General features: G+C 41.4%; 1 protein-coding gene across 38 annotated transcripts in view; it reads right to left on the bottom strand.

The window, feature by feature from the left end:
• Prlr (prolactin receptor) overlaps nucleotides 1-19,811 on the bottom strand; it is a 180,685-nt gene that overhangs the window by 31,159 nt on the left and 129,715 nt on the right. For all 38 annotated transcript variants that reach the window (XM_087616253.1, XM_087616223.1, XM_087616248.1 and 35 more), the window contains 2 exon segments: nucleotides 4,126-4,235; nucleotides 657-789 (listed from right to left, as the gene is read on the bottom strand). In XM_087616253.1, coding sequence (XP_087472379.1) covers nucleotides 657-789; nucleotides 4,126-4,180 — 188 coding nt within the window. In that variant the 5' untranslated portion in view covers nucleotides 4,181-4,235.

The following is a 19,811-nucleotide window of genomic DNA, read 5'->3' as shown; positions in this document are numbered from 1 at the left end:
TCTTTTGTTGTGATTGGAATAAGGGTTCTCTATGTAGTTCAGGCTGTCTTTGAACTTGTGATCTTCCTGTCTCAGCCTCTAGAATGCTGGGATAACAAATGTGTACTCCCATGACTGGCTGAGATAGTATTTTATAGACTAGCTTAAAAATAATCCTCGAGTTCTTTTTCTTAAAGGCTAGTTTCTTGGGCATAAAACACATTTGAAAACCTAATGTACCACGGCTGCCAAGGCTCACAACAGAGTTTATGTAATTCGGTTATGTTACAAAAGTAGTGTATTAACGAAGAAAAAACTACAAACGGCATGTGGTTTATGGATGAGCAGCTACACTGCTCAATGGCATGCAGTTTATGGATGATTAGCCAACACTTAGGAAATAGTGACTTGGTCTGCAGTCTAAACTTGTGACAGACAATTGGAAACTTGGTTAATATTATAATACTACTGGTCAATGTACATTTGAAAACTGTTCTGTAAAAAACCTTTACAGAACAAGAAGGGCAGAGACATTAGATTCCTTTCCTGGTGGGATGAACCTTATTGATGCAAATTCAGGAAACTATGGTGTTTCTAACTCAGAACCAACATAAGTTGGGCCTGAGAGAATGTGAGCACTCTGCTGGGGTTTGACATTAAGGAAAGAGATCTTTTACCCTTCTTTGCTGTAAGTCAGTGAATAATTGGTAGGAAGTCCTCCATCTGTCCCAGGATTCCACCAGCAGGTGAATGTTTCCTTGTCAGGAGAGCGACATTTGTGGATCTCAGGTTTCCCTGGTGGTGACTGTCCTAAAGCCAAAAAGCAGTCAGCCATTAGAGTTAATACTGAAGTCTACTCAACTACCCAACTGAGCTCCTAGCAACAGAGGCAGATTATTGGCACCCTGGCCACCGAGGAATTCTTAGTGTATTGCTAGGAAAGACCATGGCACCAGTAGCCAACTGTACTCCTCTGTGCTGTCTCAGTGCTCACAGGAAACTTAGATGATGTTTGGTGGTGGTATGCATTTGCAGTTTGAGATGGAGTTATCAATAACTTTCATAGAGACCGGTAACAAACATTTCAATGAAGGGTGAGACTGATGGGAGAGAGATGTATGCATATGGAAAGTCTGTAGCCCCTCTTCCCACAGAGTCTAGTAGGCATTAGTGTTATTGTCTAAAACATTCTTTCTTCCCAGTGACTAGTGACCTATGCATACACTGTTGGTGTCCTGCTTTCTGGCATGGTCTCTCCTTTCTCTCCAGGAACTTCTCTGGCATTCTTGCAGCACCAACTCCTGCTCTCTTCATTTGCATCACATTGGCCCCTTATCTGGGTGTCCCTGGGCTGCTGCTTCCTCCATCCCTTGTCTTCTCCCTTCTTGCCTTCTCCTTTACCTTGATTCTGTACAGCTTGGCCTAATGACCTTACTTTCAAAAAATATATTTTTATTAATTCTTTGAAACTTCTATACATGCATACAATATATTTTGGGCACATTCACCCTCACTTCTCTTCCTAACTAGTCCTTAATCATACCAGCGCTCTCTCTCTCTCTCTCTCTCTCTCTCTCTGTCTCTCTCTCTCTCACACACACACACACACACACACACACACACACACACGCACGCACACGCACACAGAGTGTGATCTGTGCTTTTTATATACTTTTTATATACCCACTGGAGTCTGGTTGACATACCAGGGGCTATGCACTTAAGGACACTTGATTCTTAGTTCTTTGAAGTTGCCAGCTGTCAATAGTGCAATCAAACACTTAGATGTGGGGACTCAGGAGCCCCTCCCTGCCCTGTGATGGCTTGTTACTGGCTTGATCTTGTACACATCAATGTGAAATTAGAGTATCTTGGTGCTGCCACGTGTCCAAAAGACAATGTTTCATTTTAGTCTCCCTCGACCTCTGCTTCTCACAGTCTTTTTACCCTCTTTCCCAAAATGGCCCCTGAACCTTGTATGTGTGAGTGTAATACAGATGTCTTATCTATGACTGAGCACTCTACAGACTAATGGTCCAGTTTTACTATCTTTTGTAATTCTCTCTTTTGCTGTTTACTGAATCTCAGTTTTAGTTTCCTTTTGTATTTATACCCTGACCCCCTTTCTTTCGTTCTTTTTATGAACCTTCCTTGTGGTTCTGCAGATTTTATGAAGAGGTATGGTAAGAGGTAGGACAGGGGCTCATTCCACTCTGAGTGGGGGGCTATCATCATCAGATGAGATCTGTTCCATTGTCAGGCTAGAAGTAAGATGGTTGGGTGGAGGTGAGGTGGCCAAGGGGATGAGATTTTTCACTTGCTTAATCTCCAGAGCTCTTGGCAGGCTTATTTCCAATTATTATGCTTGGCTGTTATGTTGAAAGGAACAGAATAACCTTGGGATTTTGTCATGATGCTGTTGCCTTAGGAGGCCAACTATAACTGATGCGATATCTTCTTATTTTCTATCCCCCCTTTTGCCTGGGTGTTAGCAGCTCAGGTGTCTTCTATCTTTTCCCACATTTATTCAATCTTTCTGGTAGGTTCTCAGGATGGTGCTTTAGCTGCCCATCCATCTGGGCAGAGCAGGTCAGGGGAATTATGGCAAAGGGATAATGAATTGGGAAAGGGGTCTGTATGAAATCTATTCAGGAAGAAGAACTTAATGGATGATCTAGTATGGTGTACCAGATAGGGCCATGGAAAGAAGACTGGCCAGCTGAGCGTCACAGTAGCTCACAGAACTGCTGAAAAGAAACTGTGTGAGCCTTGGGTGGATCTATCAATATTTGGAGCCTTATTCATCCTCCAGGGAAGATTTTTGTCAGGACAGTGCTCTTGGGAGTCATTGCAAAAATACAGGTTTTTTTTTAATGCTTGTTTGTTTCTGTCATGGGTAAGGAGAAGCATGGGAAGTAGAGAGAACTATTCATTAAAAACCTCTTCAATCTTAGGAGTCAGAGCCAAGTGGGTTTCTGAGTTTGAGGCCAGCTTGGTTTACAGAATGAGTTCCAGGATAGTTATGGCTACACAGAGAAATCCTGTCTTGAAAAAGTAAGCAAATTCAACAACCTTCAAGGGGGATGGGAAGGATGTGAAATGACAACTAGTCAAATGATACTTCCGTGCCCCTTGAGGAAACAAAGTTTATGGACTATCTCGGCGGGACACAAGGGATATCGTACAAGTCTAAGAAATGCAGACACTTGATTCCATACACACAGATAATGCATAACACTCGTGTATAAAACACATCCAGAGAGAAATACATGCCAAGTCATAATGATGGTAGCATGGCCTGGTATACACACACACACACACACACACACACACACACACACACACACACACACCAATATACACATATGTACACAGTATACACAGAGGCTACTCACATACACCTATTCTGCATACACACATACACATATTCACACAGAAGCATTTACAGCCCAGTGCTATAAACAGTTGGTATATACATTGGTACATTCAGAAGTGTCCATCCCCAGAAAGACACAGAAGTAGCAAACCTATGTAGAAACACCTTTTAGTTTAGCTATGAATTTTGTTTCTCTGAGTAGGACAAATGCCAGAAGTGGCTGCACTACTTCCCCACCCTGTAATAGCAATCCTTTATGTTATTTTATGATGGTTTTCCCAAGGTATTTTCTTTTTTTTTTTTTCTTTTTTTTCGGAGCTGGGGACCGAACCCAGGGCCTTGCGCTTGCTAGGCAAGCGCTCTACCACTGAGCTAAATCCCCAACCCCGGTCCAAAGGTATTTTCAAATATATTAATTAATTCATCTGAACTATGAGAAATATTACTATCCTCCCTTGGAGAAATTAAAACCATGGAGAGAAACACAAGTAGTTCAAATCACACCGCTGGTAACTGTAAGAACCTGGATGGCAACTCAGGTCCTGTCATCTCTTGTGCCCTCCCAATCCCCTCTCAAAATGGGGATAGAAGAGAGGGAGCACATGACAAGGTTTTGCATTAATTTTAATGTAGAAATATGGCAAATAATTTAGCAACAGCACATGACACCGACATTTCTTTTCTCATAGCTGCACTGCAACAGACAGAGACAGCCTCTCCACCCCCTGATAAACACTCCAGACAAGGAGAGCTAGACGAGAGTCTCTTACCCTTCAGGAGGCTGATGTTGAGAACAAGTAGGACGAAAGCAAGTGCAGATGGCATGTTTTTCTTCAGGTTGGCCCCTTCTTCTTGCTATAGGCAATGTATCAGAGGCTCCCTGGAAGAGAAAACACCAGGTAACATTTGTTAAATGACAGCTGGTCAGGCATATGCACCACTCTATTCTGGGTGCTTGCAATTGGTTCTTGCTCCTTGCTTAATGTGAGTGACAAAACAGCGGGAAGAGAATGTAGGAAAATGTAACATGGGATGGCTTGGCTGAGAAGCCCTGATTCACACTTGCTGGCAAAAATTTCACCACAAGAGGTCGTCAGACAACAGTGTAGAGAGTACAGGGGAAGTCTGTTCAGGAAGACGGTTCGGGCTGTTGGCTTTTTATTGTATTTTCTTTTTAATTTCTTTCTGCATTCACCAAAGTTGTTCTCTTTCCACACCATTGTTTATCTGTCTAATAGTACACCGCCATTTATATAACCTAGGTTGCGTTCCCCACAGAAGAACCATTCACGGAGGGCTTTGGCTCCGGTCTTTGGAGCATCAACCAGGTCAGTTCATCGATACTGCCAGATTGAGAGTGGGAGGGTTGGGCTGGAGGTTCCTGTGTAAGTTCAGGCTGAGAAGGTTCAGGAAGTCTCAAGGGATATGACCATGGCTATGAAGCAAACCTCACAATGAATTTTAGTGACCCTCCATGTGGCTTCTCTCTCCTTTCTGTCAAGCCCTACAACAAGAGACAATGAACTTCAGTAATAATCCAAACCTCTTGGGTTCAGGGTATTAAGTCAATTTTGAACCTGCAGGGCTTGAGAGTTTTGAGCAATTTATTAATATTATTATTTTTTTACTCTTGGGACAGTCTTCAAAGCCTCTCAAGTTCCTTCTTAAAAAAAACAGATTTTTAAAGACTTTTTATTTTTCAAAAAAAAAAAAAGACTCATTAGTCCTATTAGACTTCAGACACTGCCCCAAAAAACAATAGATTTGATGAACTACATGTAAATTTCCAGAAACACATGGTTTTCATTTTCTTTAAAATTTTATTTTTAAATCAAGGGAAGAATATCTAGGGGGCAAAGTTATTCATCACAGGCCGTGTGAAGAGCAGCTGGATGAACCTCCAAAGGACCAGAATTTGTCCATCCTTCCTGATCAGGGATGGGCTCTGACTGCCAGACACCTAGCACTCAGCAGATGACTCTTTGAAGGTGTGTAACACCTGCCACTACTGTTTGTGGAATCACCCAGAAACAGACATTTTAATGACACTGGAAGCATATGGTATGTAGGTCCCAAATATTGCTCTTATATTGAAGATTCTGATTAAGAACTGGATCCAAATCCACTAACAGGCTCAACAAAGTGCTGGAGATCTTTCGCTTGCTTTGCCTGAATTTCTTGCAAATACCCACTTAGGTAGTACATTCGCAATCTAACCCACTTCCTTTAACCTCTTGGGACCATCCTCTTTAAACCAAGTGATCCATGGCTTCTGATGGGTTTTAAGTAACGAACTTCTTAACAGGCACTGGCATGAGTTCTTTAACCAGTTGAATTTCATTTTGTCCTTTTCACAGCCTCAGAAGGAGATAGTGGTTTCTGCCAGCCCAGTTTAACAGGTTCAGAAACTGAGTGTAGAGAGATTTAATAAGCTGTTACCCCACACGCTGACATGAGAGAGAGAGAGAGAGAGAGAGAGAGAGAGAGAGAGAGAGAGAGAGAGAGAGAGAGAGAGAACTCTGGCAAATCCCAGAGCATCTGAGAAAACATGGTTTGTATGACATCTGTGACAGATAGCGAAACTGTCCCCTTCTAGAGGTAGATCCATAAGGCAGGAACGACTGACCCATGGAGGGAAATACACCAAGACATGGATAGCCAGGAGCAGGAGAGCGAGGGTAGACAGAGGTTATGTCAGTTATAGCTTTTCTTCTGCTTAAGGGTGTCCAATGCCATTGATCTGTCTAAGCTTCTTATCTGCCTGCAACTTGGGAAAACTTCTTCGCCCTGAACATTCTTTAAACTCAGACTGGCTTGGAAGTGGGATTCTGCTCCCTGGCTGAAGGTGTTCTAAAACATCCCTGTATTGAAACTTCCCTCCTCCTTTGGGCATCACATAAAACAACATCTGAGATCACCGGGCTATAAATCACCCTTCGTGGGTGAAATCAGAAAACCTCTGCCAGACAGGGCTCTGCCTGTTTTGCAAATGAAATACTCAGATAGGAATCCAGGTAGGCAGAAGTAAGAATGGATTTACTTAGTTCTATTTCCTCTTCTGTTTCTTCTGTTGGTGTAGGATCAAAAAGAAACACTTCTAATTAAAGTTTCACCTTTTAAAAATGCTATCAGAAACCACTCTGTGCTCTCATTAGGTAATTTCTTTGACATATGCTGGAATCTAGTCACACCCACGCACTTTCTAATGCCCTTAGCTGCCTGTGCCAAGGAATTAAATACATTCCTAGTGTGTTTCTGACAGTGACTTCCCAACTCAATCTTCATCTTATACTCTGGCAAGGTAACTGTGGTGCCGTAAGAAAACTTTCAGAGGGAAACAAAATGGCAACTGTTCACACTCTGTGGTTATGCTAAATGTTAACCCTGGTCATATAGTAACCTTGGTCCTAGCATTAAGCACACCTCCTGCTGACCTACAAACAAGACTTTATGGTCTAGGGATAGATTAGGTCTTCATCTTTCTGAATCCATTCTTCACTGCAAGCAGATCCAGGTTGAAGTTAGCAAGGGCTTCCATATTGACGGCTTCAGTGGGGGTTGGAATACCAATGAGGGCCCACGACTTTGCATGATGGGATAGTGCGACTGCTTCAAATATTTGGACTCCAGTTAGCAAAACCTGAGCCTTGCGTACTCAGCCCAAGGTCATCTTAGGTTTCATACATCCCCATCTCTTTAAGTATGACTGTGGTTGAAAAGTGAAAAGTTTTGGCACAGGTTTACGGTGAGTTCTTAACTTTTATCTACTTTGTCCATGACTGTAGATTGGTCTTCTTGACCTCTAGAGCCTCAGATTGTCTCATCGTCATGCCACTTTGCATAACCTTATTCAGACTCCTCTCATGCCCCATCCTGCTGTGGCCCACATGCCAAGAACTTTCCTAACCATTTTTTCCTAGGGATGCTTTCTGCATTCTATTTAGACACCCACTCCTTCCAGAAGCCCCTCTTTATTACTGTCTCCCATTAAGCCAACCCTCTTTCACTGAAGCCAAGAGTTGAGATTGCAGTCTATGGTCTGGCAGCTCATTCTTTTGGGACTAGTATAGAATGACTCCTCCCTAGATGGAAAACCAGGTAGGGTCCCATGGTCTAGGTTACTCCTCCCACTCACTTTGTGGCAAGCATCCCAAAGAAGAGGAGGCAGCATGACCTTCAAGTGGTAAGTAGGACAGATCTGAACTCTCACCAGATCACTGCCTGATGTTAGCCCCTTGTCCATCCTGCTTTTTCTGTCACTGTGCTCTCTCTATTTGACTCAGTCTCCTTAACCCTAGAACTGTACCCAATAAGCAAGGCAGAAGGTCTAACATTTTAACTCTTACAAGCCTAGTCCTTGGTAGACAAAGCCAATTTAAGACTTACTTTAAAAGGAGTCAATCTTAAGTATTTTTCAATAAGTTATTATCAAGTGAATAGCTCTATGCTTCCGTCTAAGTTGCAAAAGAACACAAAAAGGAGCCCAGAAACCCAACTGGTAACTCCTGATCTCTACCCATGCCCAACAGAACATTTTCTAACACAAAATTAGGCTTGCCAACTTTTTATAATATAATCACATAACAAGCATTTTAGAGTATGTATCCAAGTTTGGTCATTCTATATTATTGTACAATGCATTCTGGTTGAGGTACATAGTTTATTTTTATTTTATTTCATTTATATTTTGCTGAATAAGATACTATAATTTCTTTGTTAATTCTACTGCTAGATGTTTGGGTGGTTTTTGGTTTCTGAAAAACTTTAAAAGTTGTTTGAGAATTTCACATATGTATATAATACATTTGGATCAAAGATGCATCCTTTTCTTCTCCACCAATTTATCACCAACACTCCCTAACACTATTCCTTTCAATTCATATGCTTTAAAAAAAAACAACAACAAAAACAACAAAAAAACCCCTTATTGAGTCCACTTAGCACCGCCTGTACATGCACACTTGTAGGACAATGTGGCAGAGCACAGGGAACTTATCAGGGGCCATGTCACTGAAGAAAGCAGACTCTCCCTCCCCCCAGCAGTCAAGGCCCTCACCATAAGGAAGCCCTGCATACATAAAGCTCACCAATATTGGTTCTTTACTATAAGCAACTAGTGTGCTTCCAGCCATATATCGTTCCCACTGACCTAAAACCATCTTTCTTGTCTCCCAAATGTAAGAAAGCCTCCATGTTATGCAAACTAATTTTAAATAAATTGATCCATTAAGTGTTATGCCTTGCTAGGTTCTTCCTTTGGTCTCCTCTGTTCATTGGATCTCTTCAGCTGCCCCCAGTACTGAATGGCCAGAGGCTGAAATAACTGGGCAAGAAACTCATGTATGCCTGCTAGTACTCAAGAGTCTGACTTTTCATTCCAATACAGAGTGCTAGCATTTAATTTGGAAAACAAAAGACATAATCTCTTCAGGGTGAGGAGAAGAACAGAAGGGATTAGCTGTTTCACACCACGCTGAAGATTAAGATTGTTGTACCCTGGATTTCAGAGCAATACCTCCAGCTAGGAATAAGTGTGTTTTATTAAAATGAATCTAGTGCAAAGACGCTTACGCCACAGTGTGGTAATTTATCTTCAATTAAATTTCCCAGGCGATCTATCTCCCTGTGTACCAACCCAAGCCAGCTGCCATTTGGACAGCTGCTCGGTGGCTTAGCTAGATCGTCATGGTTGTGTGAAAGCTCCTAGCAATAGCTATGGTGACACTTTAAAACATTCACTTCTGACTCCACATACCCCACTCTCGTCCTGTTTCAAAACCACAAGAGGTTCCTGAGAGGGAGCTGTGCTCCTCCACGTGCGCAGATAGGTGCATTCGGTAAGATGCTCTTAATTAGCAGAGACAGCGTGGTCCAAAGGGGAGCTGGCTCAGGCTGGTCCTGCATAAGGACAGTTTGATCTCTCTTCAAAGTGAGCTGTGGCAAATTACAGTTCAGTGCTGTATTTACTCTACACTAGGGTTACCTTAGCATGTAGATGTTTACCCATAGCTGGAGACGTCACGCCCAACTCCCATTATACTGACTCACTCAACAGAGTCCCCACCACATCTTTTCACGGCACAGCTTTGTTTTCACTCAGCTTTTTGGCTTAAAGGAAAGAATAGGAACTGGGTAAGTGCTAATTCTCCCTGGACAGGGCAGAGTTTGGACAGATGTTGGAAAATCCATGTTGGCCAGAGGTCCAGAGGAATCAGTCACTCATGAAATCATCCATCAATAAATAACAGTGCAAAGCAGCATGTTTTGGATAGAATGCTTTGCAGCCAGCTCACCAACCCACTCCACAGGCTCCAGTGGCTTTCAAGCCATGATTCACACTACCAGGGTGGGAGCGTTCTTATTCCTACCTACACTGTGTCCTCTGAGACTCTCAGGATGGTTGGGTGCCCCACATTCACAGCTTCTGCAATTGTAGCTTCATCAACCCCAGACTGAAAGCTTTCGGAAAGCATTTGCATGGCTATTGAATATGACTTTTTGTCATTCTCTAAATAGGCTAATATGATAACTAAATATACCATTTATATTATATTAGGTATTATAAATAATCTGGGGATGATTAAAGTATATGGGAAGATGTGTGTAGGCTATGTATATATACTACAAGAGTGGGGTTGAGTCTGAACCCAACCCTGACTACAGATGAGTCCTCCTTCCTCCTTCCTTTCTATCTCTTCTTCTTCTTTCTTCTGCTCCTTTTCTGTCTCCCTATACCTCGTCCCCTTCCTTCCCCCTTTCCCTTTTCTCTCTCTCCTCCTCCAGGTAGTAATTTTTAAACCTAGGACTTTACATATGCTAGAAAGGCACTCTATCAGCAGGTATAGCTCCTGTCCACTCCCCAACTATTTTTGAGTATAGTCTTGCCAAGCTGACTATATTGGTCTTGAACTCACCCTCTGTCCAAGGCAAGCTTTGAACTTGTAATCTTTGTGCTTTACAAGGCTTTTTCAGTATCTTTATTAATTAAAGGCCTGTACCACTAGGACTCTGTCTCCCTGGATACTGATGGATGAGGTATATTAACTTGTTTTGAATTGGGTCCACTGAGATGCATGAACAACAATAACAGCAGCAGCAGCAGCAGCAGCAGCAGCAGCAGCAGCAACAACAACAACAACAACAACAACAACAAAGTTCTTTAGATTATTAGAAGATATATCGAGGAATAATGGCCACTGATAGGCATGCTGCTTAACACACAGAAACCTTTATTATAAGATCCCACTGGCAGAGAGGAAACTGGGCCTGAGAGAGGTTTCTGATTGATACCCATTATGCGGAGCAGGCAGCACCACAGAAACACTATATCTAGTCTTTGGACTCTGACTCAACTTCCAAGGCAAAATGCTCAACCTTTCATGGCACTGTAGGCTATGTTATAGAAGGCCCTCTCACATCATATTTTGTTCATACAACATACCTTTAAAGAATCACAGCAGCAATTATCAATCTTTTTCTTTTTTTCTCCTTTTTTCTCTTTTTTTTCTTTTTTTTTTCAGAGCTGGGGACCGAACCCAGGGCCTTGTGCTTGCTAGGCAAGTGCTCTACCACTGAGCTAAATCCCCAACCCCTATCATCAATCTTATTACTATGACCATCCTATTGTTTTCACGTCCAAGATGAGGATACTGATGTTCAAAGGGTAAGGGTTGTACACATCAAAGACCTTATTTCATAACAATGCTAGTGACAAAGTGTGAGAGCCTTGTATTGGACACACTGCATATCAGGAACTGCTTTGTTAATTTGATTAACTCATATGAAGATTGTAAAGTATAGGGACAATTATTCTTCTTATCTTGCAGATAAGGATGCTGCAGCCCAGACATGTTCTCCGAACTGCCCAAGATCACATAGCTAGTGAGTAAAGAAGATTTTAGCAGTTGAACTCCAGACCTCTATTGTTTATGGCATACTTTCCACTTTAGGTATCTACAGACGACCATTGATCCCACCTTTAAGGATCCCCACCCTAGACATGCAAAACACACCTGGTGTGAGAACAGGGAACAGGTATGATGACCTTGGTACCACAGACTCTGAATTCTCCAAGGCTGTCTTCCTTCTTTTTGATAAATGTCTCTATGCTCAAACCCACTCACCAAAGGTGGCTCTAATGCTGGGTACTATGGGAGGCCAATGGTAGTCCTTTTATTCTAGGGTAGTCCCTAGATATTCCCTAGGCATTGTCTTTAGAGACTGTTCTGTACACATTGTCTAATGTAATATGTCTATGGATTTGGGGCCCAGGAAGGGGCATGTCAAACATGTAATTCTGTGATTGTCATCAGAGCTGAATCTTGAGAGCTCTAGTTAGAAGTAAAAGGAGGGAAAGGAAGATGTAAAGGAAACATTTCTCTGTGAAATGCCACATTTGAGACTTTGATAAATGTCAGGTGGTGGTGGGACAGGCTAATTGGATTATTGTTCCCAAATATTTTCTTCTTCCCAGTCATGGGGAAACATCTATCATTATAAGACATACTGAAGTATTACGTTGGAAAGGAACATACTGCAATCTAATTACTTTCGACTCATCTATTTGAAAGGTAGTGGTGAAAGGGCTGTATCTATTCATCCAGAAACACTCACAGGATGTGGCCAAGATTTTCTTTTCTAAGCCTTGGAGATACAATAGTGTATCAATAGTACATCTTCAGTTTGGGTCCCAAAACAAGAAGGCAAAGGAGTTCTCCAGAGCCCAGAAGAGCCCAGACAGTCCCAGAAGCATCAGAGTCAGTCTCTTGCCTCTTGTAAAGAGATTAAACAATGAACATTGCTTCAAGTTACAGAAATATCACTGAGTTTGTTTCTACAACAAGCTTTCATTACCAAGAGGCCACAGTAGTAGGAGGAGACATATGTTTTGCCAGATTGTTTAAAGAAGATCCTATTTTACAGGGGTGTGTGTATGTGTGTATGTGCTGTTTAATTAAATACAAAGGAACCTTAGATTTCATTAAAAACATTCACACACAAATAAATTACTGTTGGTAACAAGTTTATCTATTTCTGTATGTTTCTTAATTTCTTGAAACAAGCTTGGAAGTAAATGGAAAATTTAAAACGAAAGTAAAAAAGATTAATTACTGGTTTACTGCCTCTTTGGCTGCCTGCTTGAGATTTTTGGAGTTTTTGAATCATGGCACTGAAAGGAAACCAAAGACTTGAGAAAATCTGGTCCAGTTTCGTCTCTATGCACAAGAAGTGTGAGGTCCAGTTCTTCTTCCTCCTCACAGTGACTGTGTGACCTTGAATAACCCATGACCTCCTTTGAGCATCAGTGGGAAAATAGCCAGGTGTCTGAGGGGAACATCTTTAGAGCATCGAGGATGAGTTGTATCCACATCTGAGAAAGTTGGTAAATCCATCAGTAGCTCTCCCCAAGAATATGTTGAAATTATCTCTTCTTTCTAAGTCCTACTTTTCTTTACCAGTTCAGTCAGGATATTGAGAATCCCTCACAGGAGAAAGAAAAGGATTCAGTACCTACCACATTTTGAGTTTAAACTTCCTTTCTCTCTACAGCCTATCTTCTTTTCACTGTTCCTCCTGTGGTTACATGGGGTCAAATGATTGAGCTGTGGCATCGGAGAATGGGGAGAAAAGCTACATATTTTTTTTTTAAATCTGGTCTTGACCGTTAAAGCTTTTTCCATATATACATATATGTCTCCCTCCTTCCTTGTCTGTACATTCCTTTCTATCCTGGCCTGCAGGATTTTGTGGTTAGTCCCAAGAGATCATTCAACAGAATAGAAACTCTAGAATTTCACTTAGAACCTACTGAACTTTACAGGGTTGAGAAATAACGATGTAGTTAGTAAGCTTTGTAGCTAGAGACTGAGTATTGAAAATGCTTGGTTTTACTTAGCTTGGCTGATCTATGGATAATCTAGAGATGACTGGCTATTACTGCTTACTTTGGATGGTAACTATAGTATTCAGTCAAGTAGTACATATGAGTGAGTACACCTTTGATGCCTGGTCTGCTGCTTCAGTACCACTTTGAACACTACTATCAAAGTCATTTCCTTCAGGTTCTATACCACCTACCCTGTCACCCTGCACACATTTACAGGCACAGCAGCACTTGCTGAATGACTAGTTGCTTTAATCTTTTTTCTCCCTCCTTTGTAGTGTTGGGGATTGAACGTAGAGCATCAGGAATTTGTGGTGGGCAGTCTACCACTAAGTTACAAACTCAGACTGACTCACTTATAGAAAACCATAAAGAACATATTTTCACCCTTTTCTCACAGTCTCAGATATACAGGGGTGGGGAGGGGAGTGATAACATGGACCTTTGAACCAGGGAATTCTTTCTTCTTTTTATCAAGATACACTTCAAGTGACTGAGGCGGAGCTTTGAGGCCTTACGGATTTCTCCAATACCATTCCATGGGCAGTGGTTGGAACTCAGGGATAGATGGACGAAAATAGACAATGAGATTTGGCTGCAGGGCAGCTGGAAAGAATGGCCAAAATACACAAGAAAAATTAGTTATTGGAAATTGAAGAAATGTGCAGGCTTTCTGCAACAAATAAAACTTCGACTATATAATCTTCAAATGAAACAAAAATAATGATTTTTTTTAAAAAAATGTTTATTTTTCAAAGAAAACACATCACGGGGTGGCTATGTATCTATCTACATCATGTCCCCAGTAAAAAAATATTTTAATGGATTGAATATAGATATAAAAATTATTTACTTCTATGGCTTCTTAATTAGAACACTGATATAATTTGTGAACTGTTATAATGAGATGGCATGGTCCCAGAATGCTATACAAAGAATAAATACAGGCCAAAGATGCTTTGCTTAAATCAAATATCTAGAACTCGAGGATCCTCAGTGCCTAGCTATTTTCTTGTTAGGCTTCTTTTCTTCTTCTCCCTACCTTCTCATCCTTCAGTGTTTTTCTACCCTAAAAATTTTAATTTAATAGTTAATAGCTGTTTTTGCTACTGACTCTCTTCTAGTTGACCTGAACACCCCATTCCAATCCACTGCTGTGTTTGATCTGTAAAGTTGGAAGGCTAATATGAAAATTAAAATTTAGAGAGTTACAGTGATTCAAAGGATGACAAGAAGTTGTGAGGGAGGACCAATGGAATTTTCCAACTGTCTTATAGATGAATGGCTTTCATTACATCTATTTTATCGAAATGCTTTCTGTATCTCATTTGTATTCTGGAGAGTTGAGCTGCTTATCTGAGCTTTAAATAGTGGTATAAGGTAAAAACAAGAAAACAGGTTGCCTGCCCAAGAGAGGTTGGCCAAGGCAAACTGGATTTGTTCTTTTTTTTTCTTAAGAGAGAGGGGGTGGGGAGATGTAGATATAGATAGATAGGATATATTGGGAGGTTGGGAGGATATGGGAGAGGGAATATGATCAAAATATAGGAAAATTTCCAAGAGTAAATAAAAACATGTCAAACCAACAATTAGAAAAAACAGAGCATGCTTAATGTCTTAAAACTCAAGTGTGGCTCTCAGTTGTAGAAGGAATACTTCTCTATATCTCTGTATTTTTTAAGTCCTCCATGACACTGATGTTTATCAAGCAAATTGGAGCTCTGATTTCCATTGGACTAGTAGCTTTCCCAGGCCAATAAAGTAGAACAGGCCTATGCAAACATCTGCACACTTTCCTATCAGATCAATGACCAGGCAAATCCCATCACGTCATTGTTACTCTTTGCTGAATAAAATGACTGCTTGTTTACATAACATTTAACCAGTGTTAGGCCTTATAGCCACCCCACTCTGAAACTATAAAAGGGATAGTAGTTTGGGATATCAGTACTAAAATGTTAGTTAGTTCACTTTTCCCGTTTTTCACAAATACATTGCTTGAGCATATATCCATAAAGATTTCAATCCATAATCTGGAAAGCATGTATTAGTGTAGTCCAATGCTTGTCAGCTTAGTTTTAGAAAGAGAAATTGATTTTAATATTATCAAACCAATGTGATTTGGAAGAAAAGTTGATCGCTTTGATGAAATTCTTAGTTCTATCAATGGTCAATTTATTTGCAACTCAAACTGTAACATCATGAGATGCCTTTTTAGGTGTCCTTAAGTGACAGGGCTCACTCATACCCCGGTGTTTGGAAAAAACCTTCTGAATGCCCTTTGTGATCTAAAAGATGACATATATTATAATCCCTATTGGTTCTTTGCAACTGTAGGTTCATGTGCCAAGCACATGGAACCCTGGGTGTCCTACAGATTAATATGGGAAGAGAAGCAGGTCATGGTCACTTTGTATCCTGTACAATTCAAGTGAAGGATTTCTAGTTTCAGCACTGATTTTCTGAGCCCACCGTAGAGCTTAAACCTAAACAGAATGAAGGATGAATATTGAAGTGTCACAACTTACAGTAGGTGGCCTTTGTTCTCACCCTCCACCCATGTGGAGACTACACATAACCCTTTGTCCTTCCAAGCATTAAAAAGAACAAGGATTTTGTGGTTTGACAGGGCTGAGGAGTACTCTGGCCACCACATGTCAGATTCATGGCAAAATTCCTCTTTAAGCATTTGTCTTGTTCCTCCAACAGTGGCTATATTTCCAACCCCTCCCCCTTATTTTCTCTCACACTTCCCTAAAATCTCTGCCTCCTGCTATGGTTCCAAACAGTTGTATATCCAGCCCCTTTTTTTGTATCTAATTTGCCAAAAAGTTCCACTGACTTTCAGAGCAATGGTAGCTCATACATAAGATTGGGATCTTACTAATCCTATCACATAGCCTGTTGAAAGAAGTCTTTGCCCACAAAGATGTCTCTCTTTCTATCCAGAACTCAGGCTACTAGAAAATATGATCGTTCCATGGTACTTTTAGAAGCAGCAAAGGTGGGTTCATAGTCACCCAATGGAAAGATCAGATACCTCCTCATTCTTTGTTTCAGCTCCCATTCAACAGAAATGTCCAGCTTTGAGTGTAGTGGGGCAGGTTAGAAAACAAGTAGATTGACCCACTTTAGTGTTTGTAATATCCATCCATCTACCCATCCATCCACCCATCCATCCATCCATCCATCCATTCATCCATCCGTCTTTTCATCTTGCTATATATACCTCACTGTAAGAACAGGACTTAAAAAAATCCTGTACAGAAAGAGTTTATATATATATATATTATATATATATATGTAGTATAAACAATTTAGATCTTAGCTGTTGTACATGTAGTGAATTTGACTTATCTTTATGCAATTCCCTACTCTTACAAAAACAAAGCTCTATTCAGGGGAACTCAATAAGTGGTTCTGAGGAAGTAAACTGTATTGAATGTCTGAGTGTCTGATGAATGTAAGTTGGCAAGGAATTGGGGTTTTTAAAAGGCTACTGAAATCACAATATTTGACCAAAGAAACTGGTGTCTTGTACTTGCGTGGTTTAAAAATAGATAGTATGGCAGTGTAGGTTTTAATGGAACTTTTACTTTTCAAAATATTTCCATATAAAATATTTTATTTTATTCTTTTTTCCAACCCTGGGGGTTTCAGCATGGCATCACCCAATGTACAAATGCATTTGGATTAGTACCTTGTGGTTTGAGTGTAAATTGGTTTAACTTTTCTCATATATGTTAAAAGTCTCAAGACTATTGATACACATTGAATCAGAAAATATACTTCAGAACTTTATCCTGAGTGAACCTAGGTGCACAAGCCATTCCTTGAAGGGAGTCCCCCTCCCCGGTGTTATTTATAAAAGCAAATTATTAGAGAACAATTTAAACGTCAGATCCTAAAGGGTTGCTTAACTAGATCATAGCGTAGACAACAGTGGAATATTATTTAAGCCGTGACATAATGTGATTTAAATTTCAATGATTTCCCGAGGTGAAGTGTAGGAATAATTAGACACAGGAAATGGACACGCCTGGTCCTAATTCTCACGAATGTCCTTGCATGGGGACACAGACAATGGATATGAAGCACATTCATGCCAACGGAGCAACAGCAATTCCCTTTGGGAGGGAGGATTACTCTACTGTGGGTAATGATTACTTTTCTAGTGTAACAAAATAAAAAGTGACTGCTATTGCAACCGAGGAGGCTCATTTGAACAGCATCCTTAATGCAACAAAACCAGCTCACTAATGAAAACCTGGCATTTAGTGGTGTAAACAGAGGCTACCATGTAGGAATGGGTCCCCATGTCTCTGGAAATATGTTCAGCAGTGGCTGAGAGCCAACTTCCACGTATGTTTTTTGTAGCTGAACATGTGCCCATCTCTCCAGCTATAGCGAAGGATTTCAACAGCTCTCTTGCCCACTGGCTGCTCAGTTGTTTTTAAGACTTCCTCCCACTTTCCTAATTGCATTACTGTGTCTGAGTGCATTTAAACTACCCAGGAGAAGCCACCCATTATTTGCCATTCAGCTTCTCACAAGTAGGTAAATGGCAGTTTCACAAAAATATCTCATTTCAGGGACCCTGAGAAGGGCTGGGCCATCATATTCAGAGGCGGTTTTTGGTCGGAGATTGTGTGTGTAGATTTACTTCTGGTTTGTCAGCTTCTGTCAGGGCTTGTAATACAAAGCTCTAGGAGCTGGAAGTCTAAATAGTAATGGGAGGTTTGCAGACCAGGAATGGGCCAGGAACTCGGAAAGTCTGCACATCTCTCCTACCCATAATGCTCAGAACCAGTCCCAAAATCAACTCTCCTCCCTGTGCTCCTCTTAGGAGCACATCCTGTCTCTACCTCCCTGAGTCACCTTTTATCATGCATGAACAAGTCGTTCTTTCAGACTCACTTCTGCATTCAAACATCTGGGTTACTATATCTGTCAAGATAATTACTTACTTTTCCCTTCTCCCTTTTCCATTTTGTTCATCTCCCTTCAGAAGCAATTGTCTTAGCAGAAAAGGTACCAACCCAGTCAGAGAGGTAACAGACAGACCCAAGGCTAGTTCAGGGAGTAGAACAAAAAATACTTCCATTGTAGATTCATTGGGTGGGAATGGAAAGAAGTGAATAGATAAAGATCCAGCTGTGAGTATTGCGGGGCAGGTTAGAAAACAGGTAGTTTGACTCACTTTAGTGTTTGTAGTGTCCACCCATCCAACCACCCACCCATCCATCCATCCACCCATGCACCCACTAACCCATCCTTCCATCCATCCACTAACCCATCCATCCACTAACCCATCCATCCATTCATCCATCCATCCATCCATCCATCCATCCATCCATCCATCCATCCAACCACCCACCCATCCATCCAACCACCCACCCATCCATCCATCCACCCATGCACCCACTAACCCATCCTTCCATCCATCCACTAACCCATCCATCCACTAACCCATCCATCCATCCATCCATCCATCCATCCATCCATCCATCCATCCATTCATCCATCCATCCATCCATCCATCCATCTTTTCATCCAGCTATTTATTCTTAGCTGTAAGAACAGGACTTAAATCTTGGACAGAAAGAGTTCCTTTAGTATATACATATAGTCTCTCAAAGAAAGAGAATTCAGCAAAACACAAAAATGACAGGAGTAAGAACATTGTTTGGTAGGTTCCATGACTATTGTCATGATAATCTGACCTGGTCAAGGTGATGAGGGTGCTTCGCTTTGGAGGGTGCCTCTCAGCTGAGAACAAACTTCCTTGTCTTTGACACAGCCCTATCCACCAACAGCAGGTTCTTCTCCAGCACCCACTTCCCCCTTTGTTTTTATTCAGAATCTAGTCAGGCATCAGGTGTCCAGCCCCAGGGGATGGGGAAGTAGCAGGCTATGCTAATCAGGGCCATTGTAATCTTTTTCCCCCCATAGACTGCTTTAGGAATGGCCATCCCACTGAATTCTAGTGAAGGAGGCATAGCAGAAATCTCTGCTGAAAAAAAAAAAGGAGGCAGAGGAGCACCCCCTACCCCTGCCCCCTGGCTCCTGACTCTGGGTTCTTGAAGTTATCATGACCTGCTAAATCAAACCTAAAACTGATTTTCTCAGAACTTCTTAGGAAAGTGCTACATGCCCAGTATTTAATCCACCTTTAGCCAGGCGTGCTGTGGCTTGTAGCTCTGAGTATTCTCCCTGGGGTCATGCCACAAAAAGATGCAGAAGAAGCTTAGAGGCCTGACTTATTCAGACCCGGGAGAAAGTGGAATCTTTAGAGCAGGGCCCATTTGCCTTGGGCAGAGAGCAAACTTGACATAGCTAGTTTAGTAGTCTGACTGTTCCATGTAATGGCTTAGCTGGAGAGAAAGGTTGTTGCTGACTGAGGAACACGGGGGTTCTGCTGTAACGGAAGGAAAGGCGTACATTGCTAGGTGCGAAGAGCCTTCAGTGAGTGTGCCAAGAACAGATGAAATTCTGAGTGAATGCGTATTGTTTGACCTGGGTACTGCCATGTCAACGACCAGTTCCTCGGACCCATGGGAATGGCAAAGACTC

Source organism: Rattus norvegicus, chromosome 2 (assembly GCF_021556685.1).
Source record: "Rattus norvegicus strain SHRSP/BbbUtx chromosome 2, alternate assembly SHRSP_T2T, whole genome shotgun sequence".
NCBI classification, from domain to species: Eukaryota; Metazoa; Chordata; class Mammalia; order Rodentia; family Muridae; genus Rattus; species Rattus norvegicus.
Note: the sequence above shows the minus strand (reverse complement) of the source record. Positions and strands in the feature narration are given on the sequence as shown.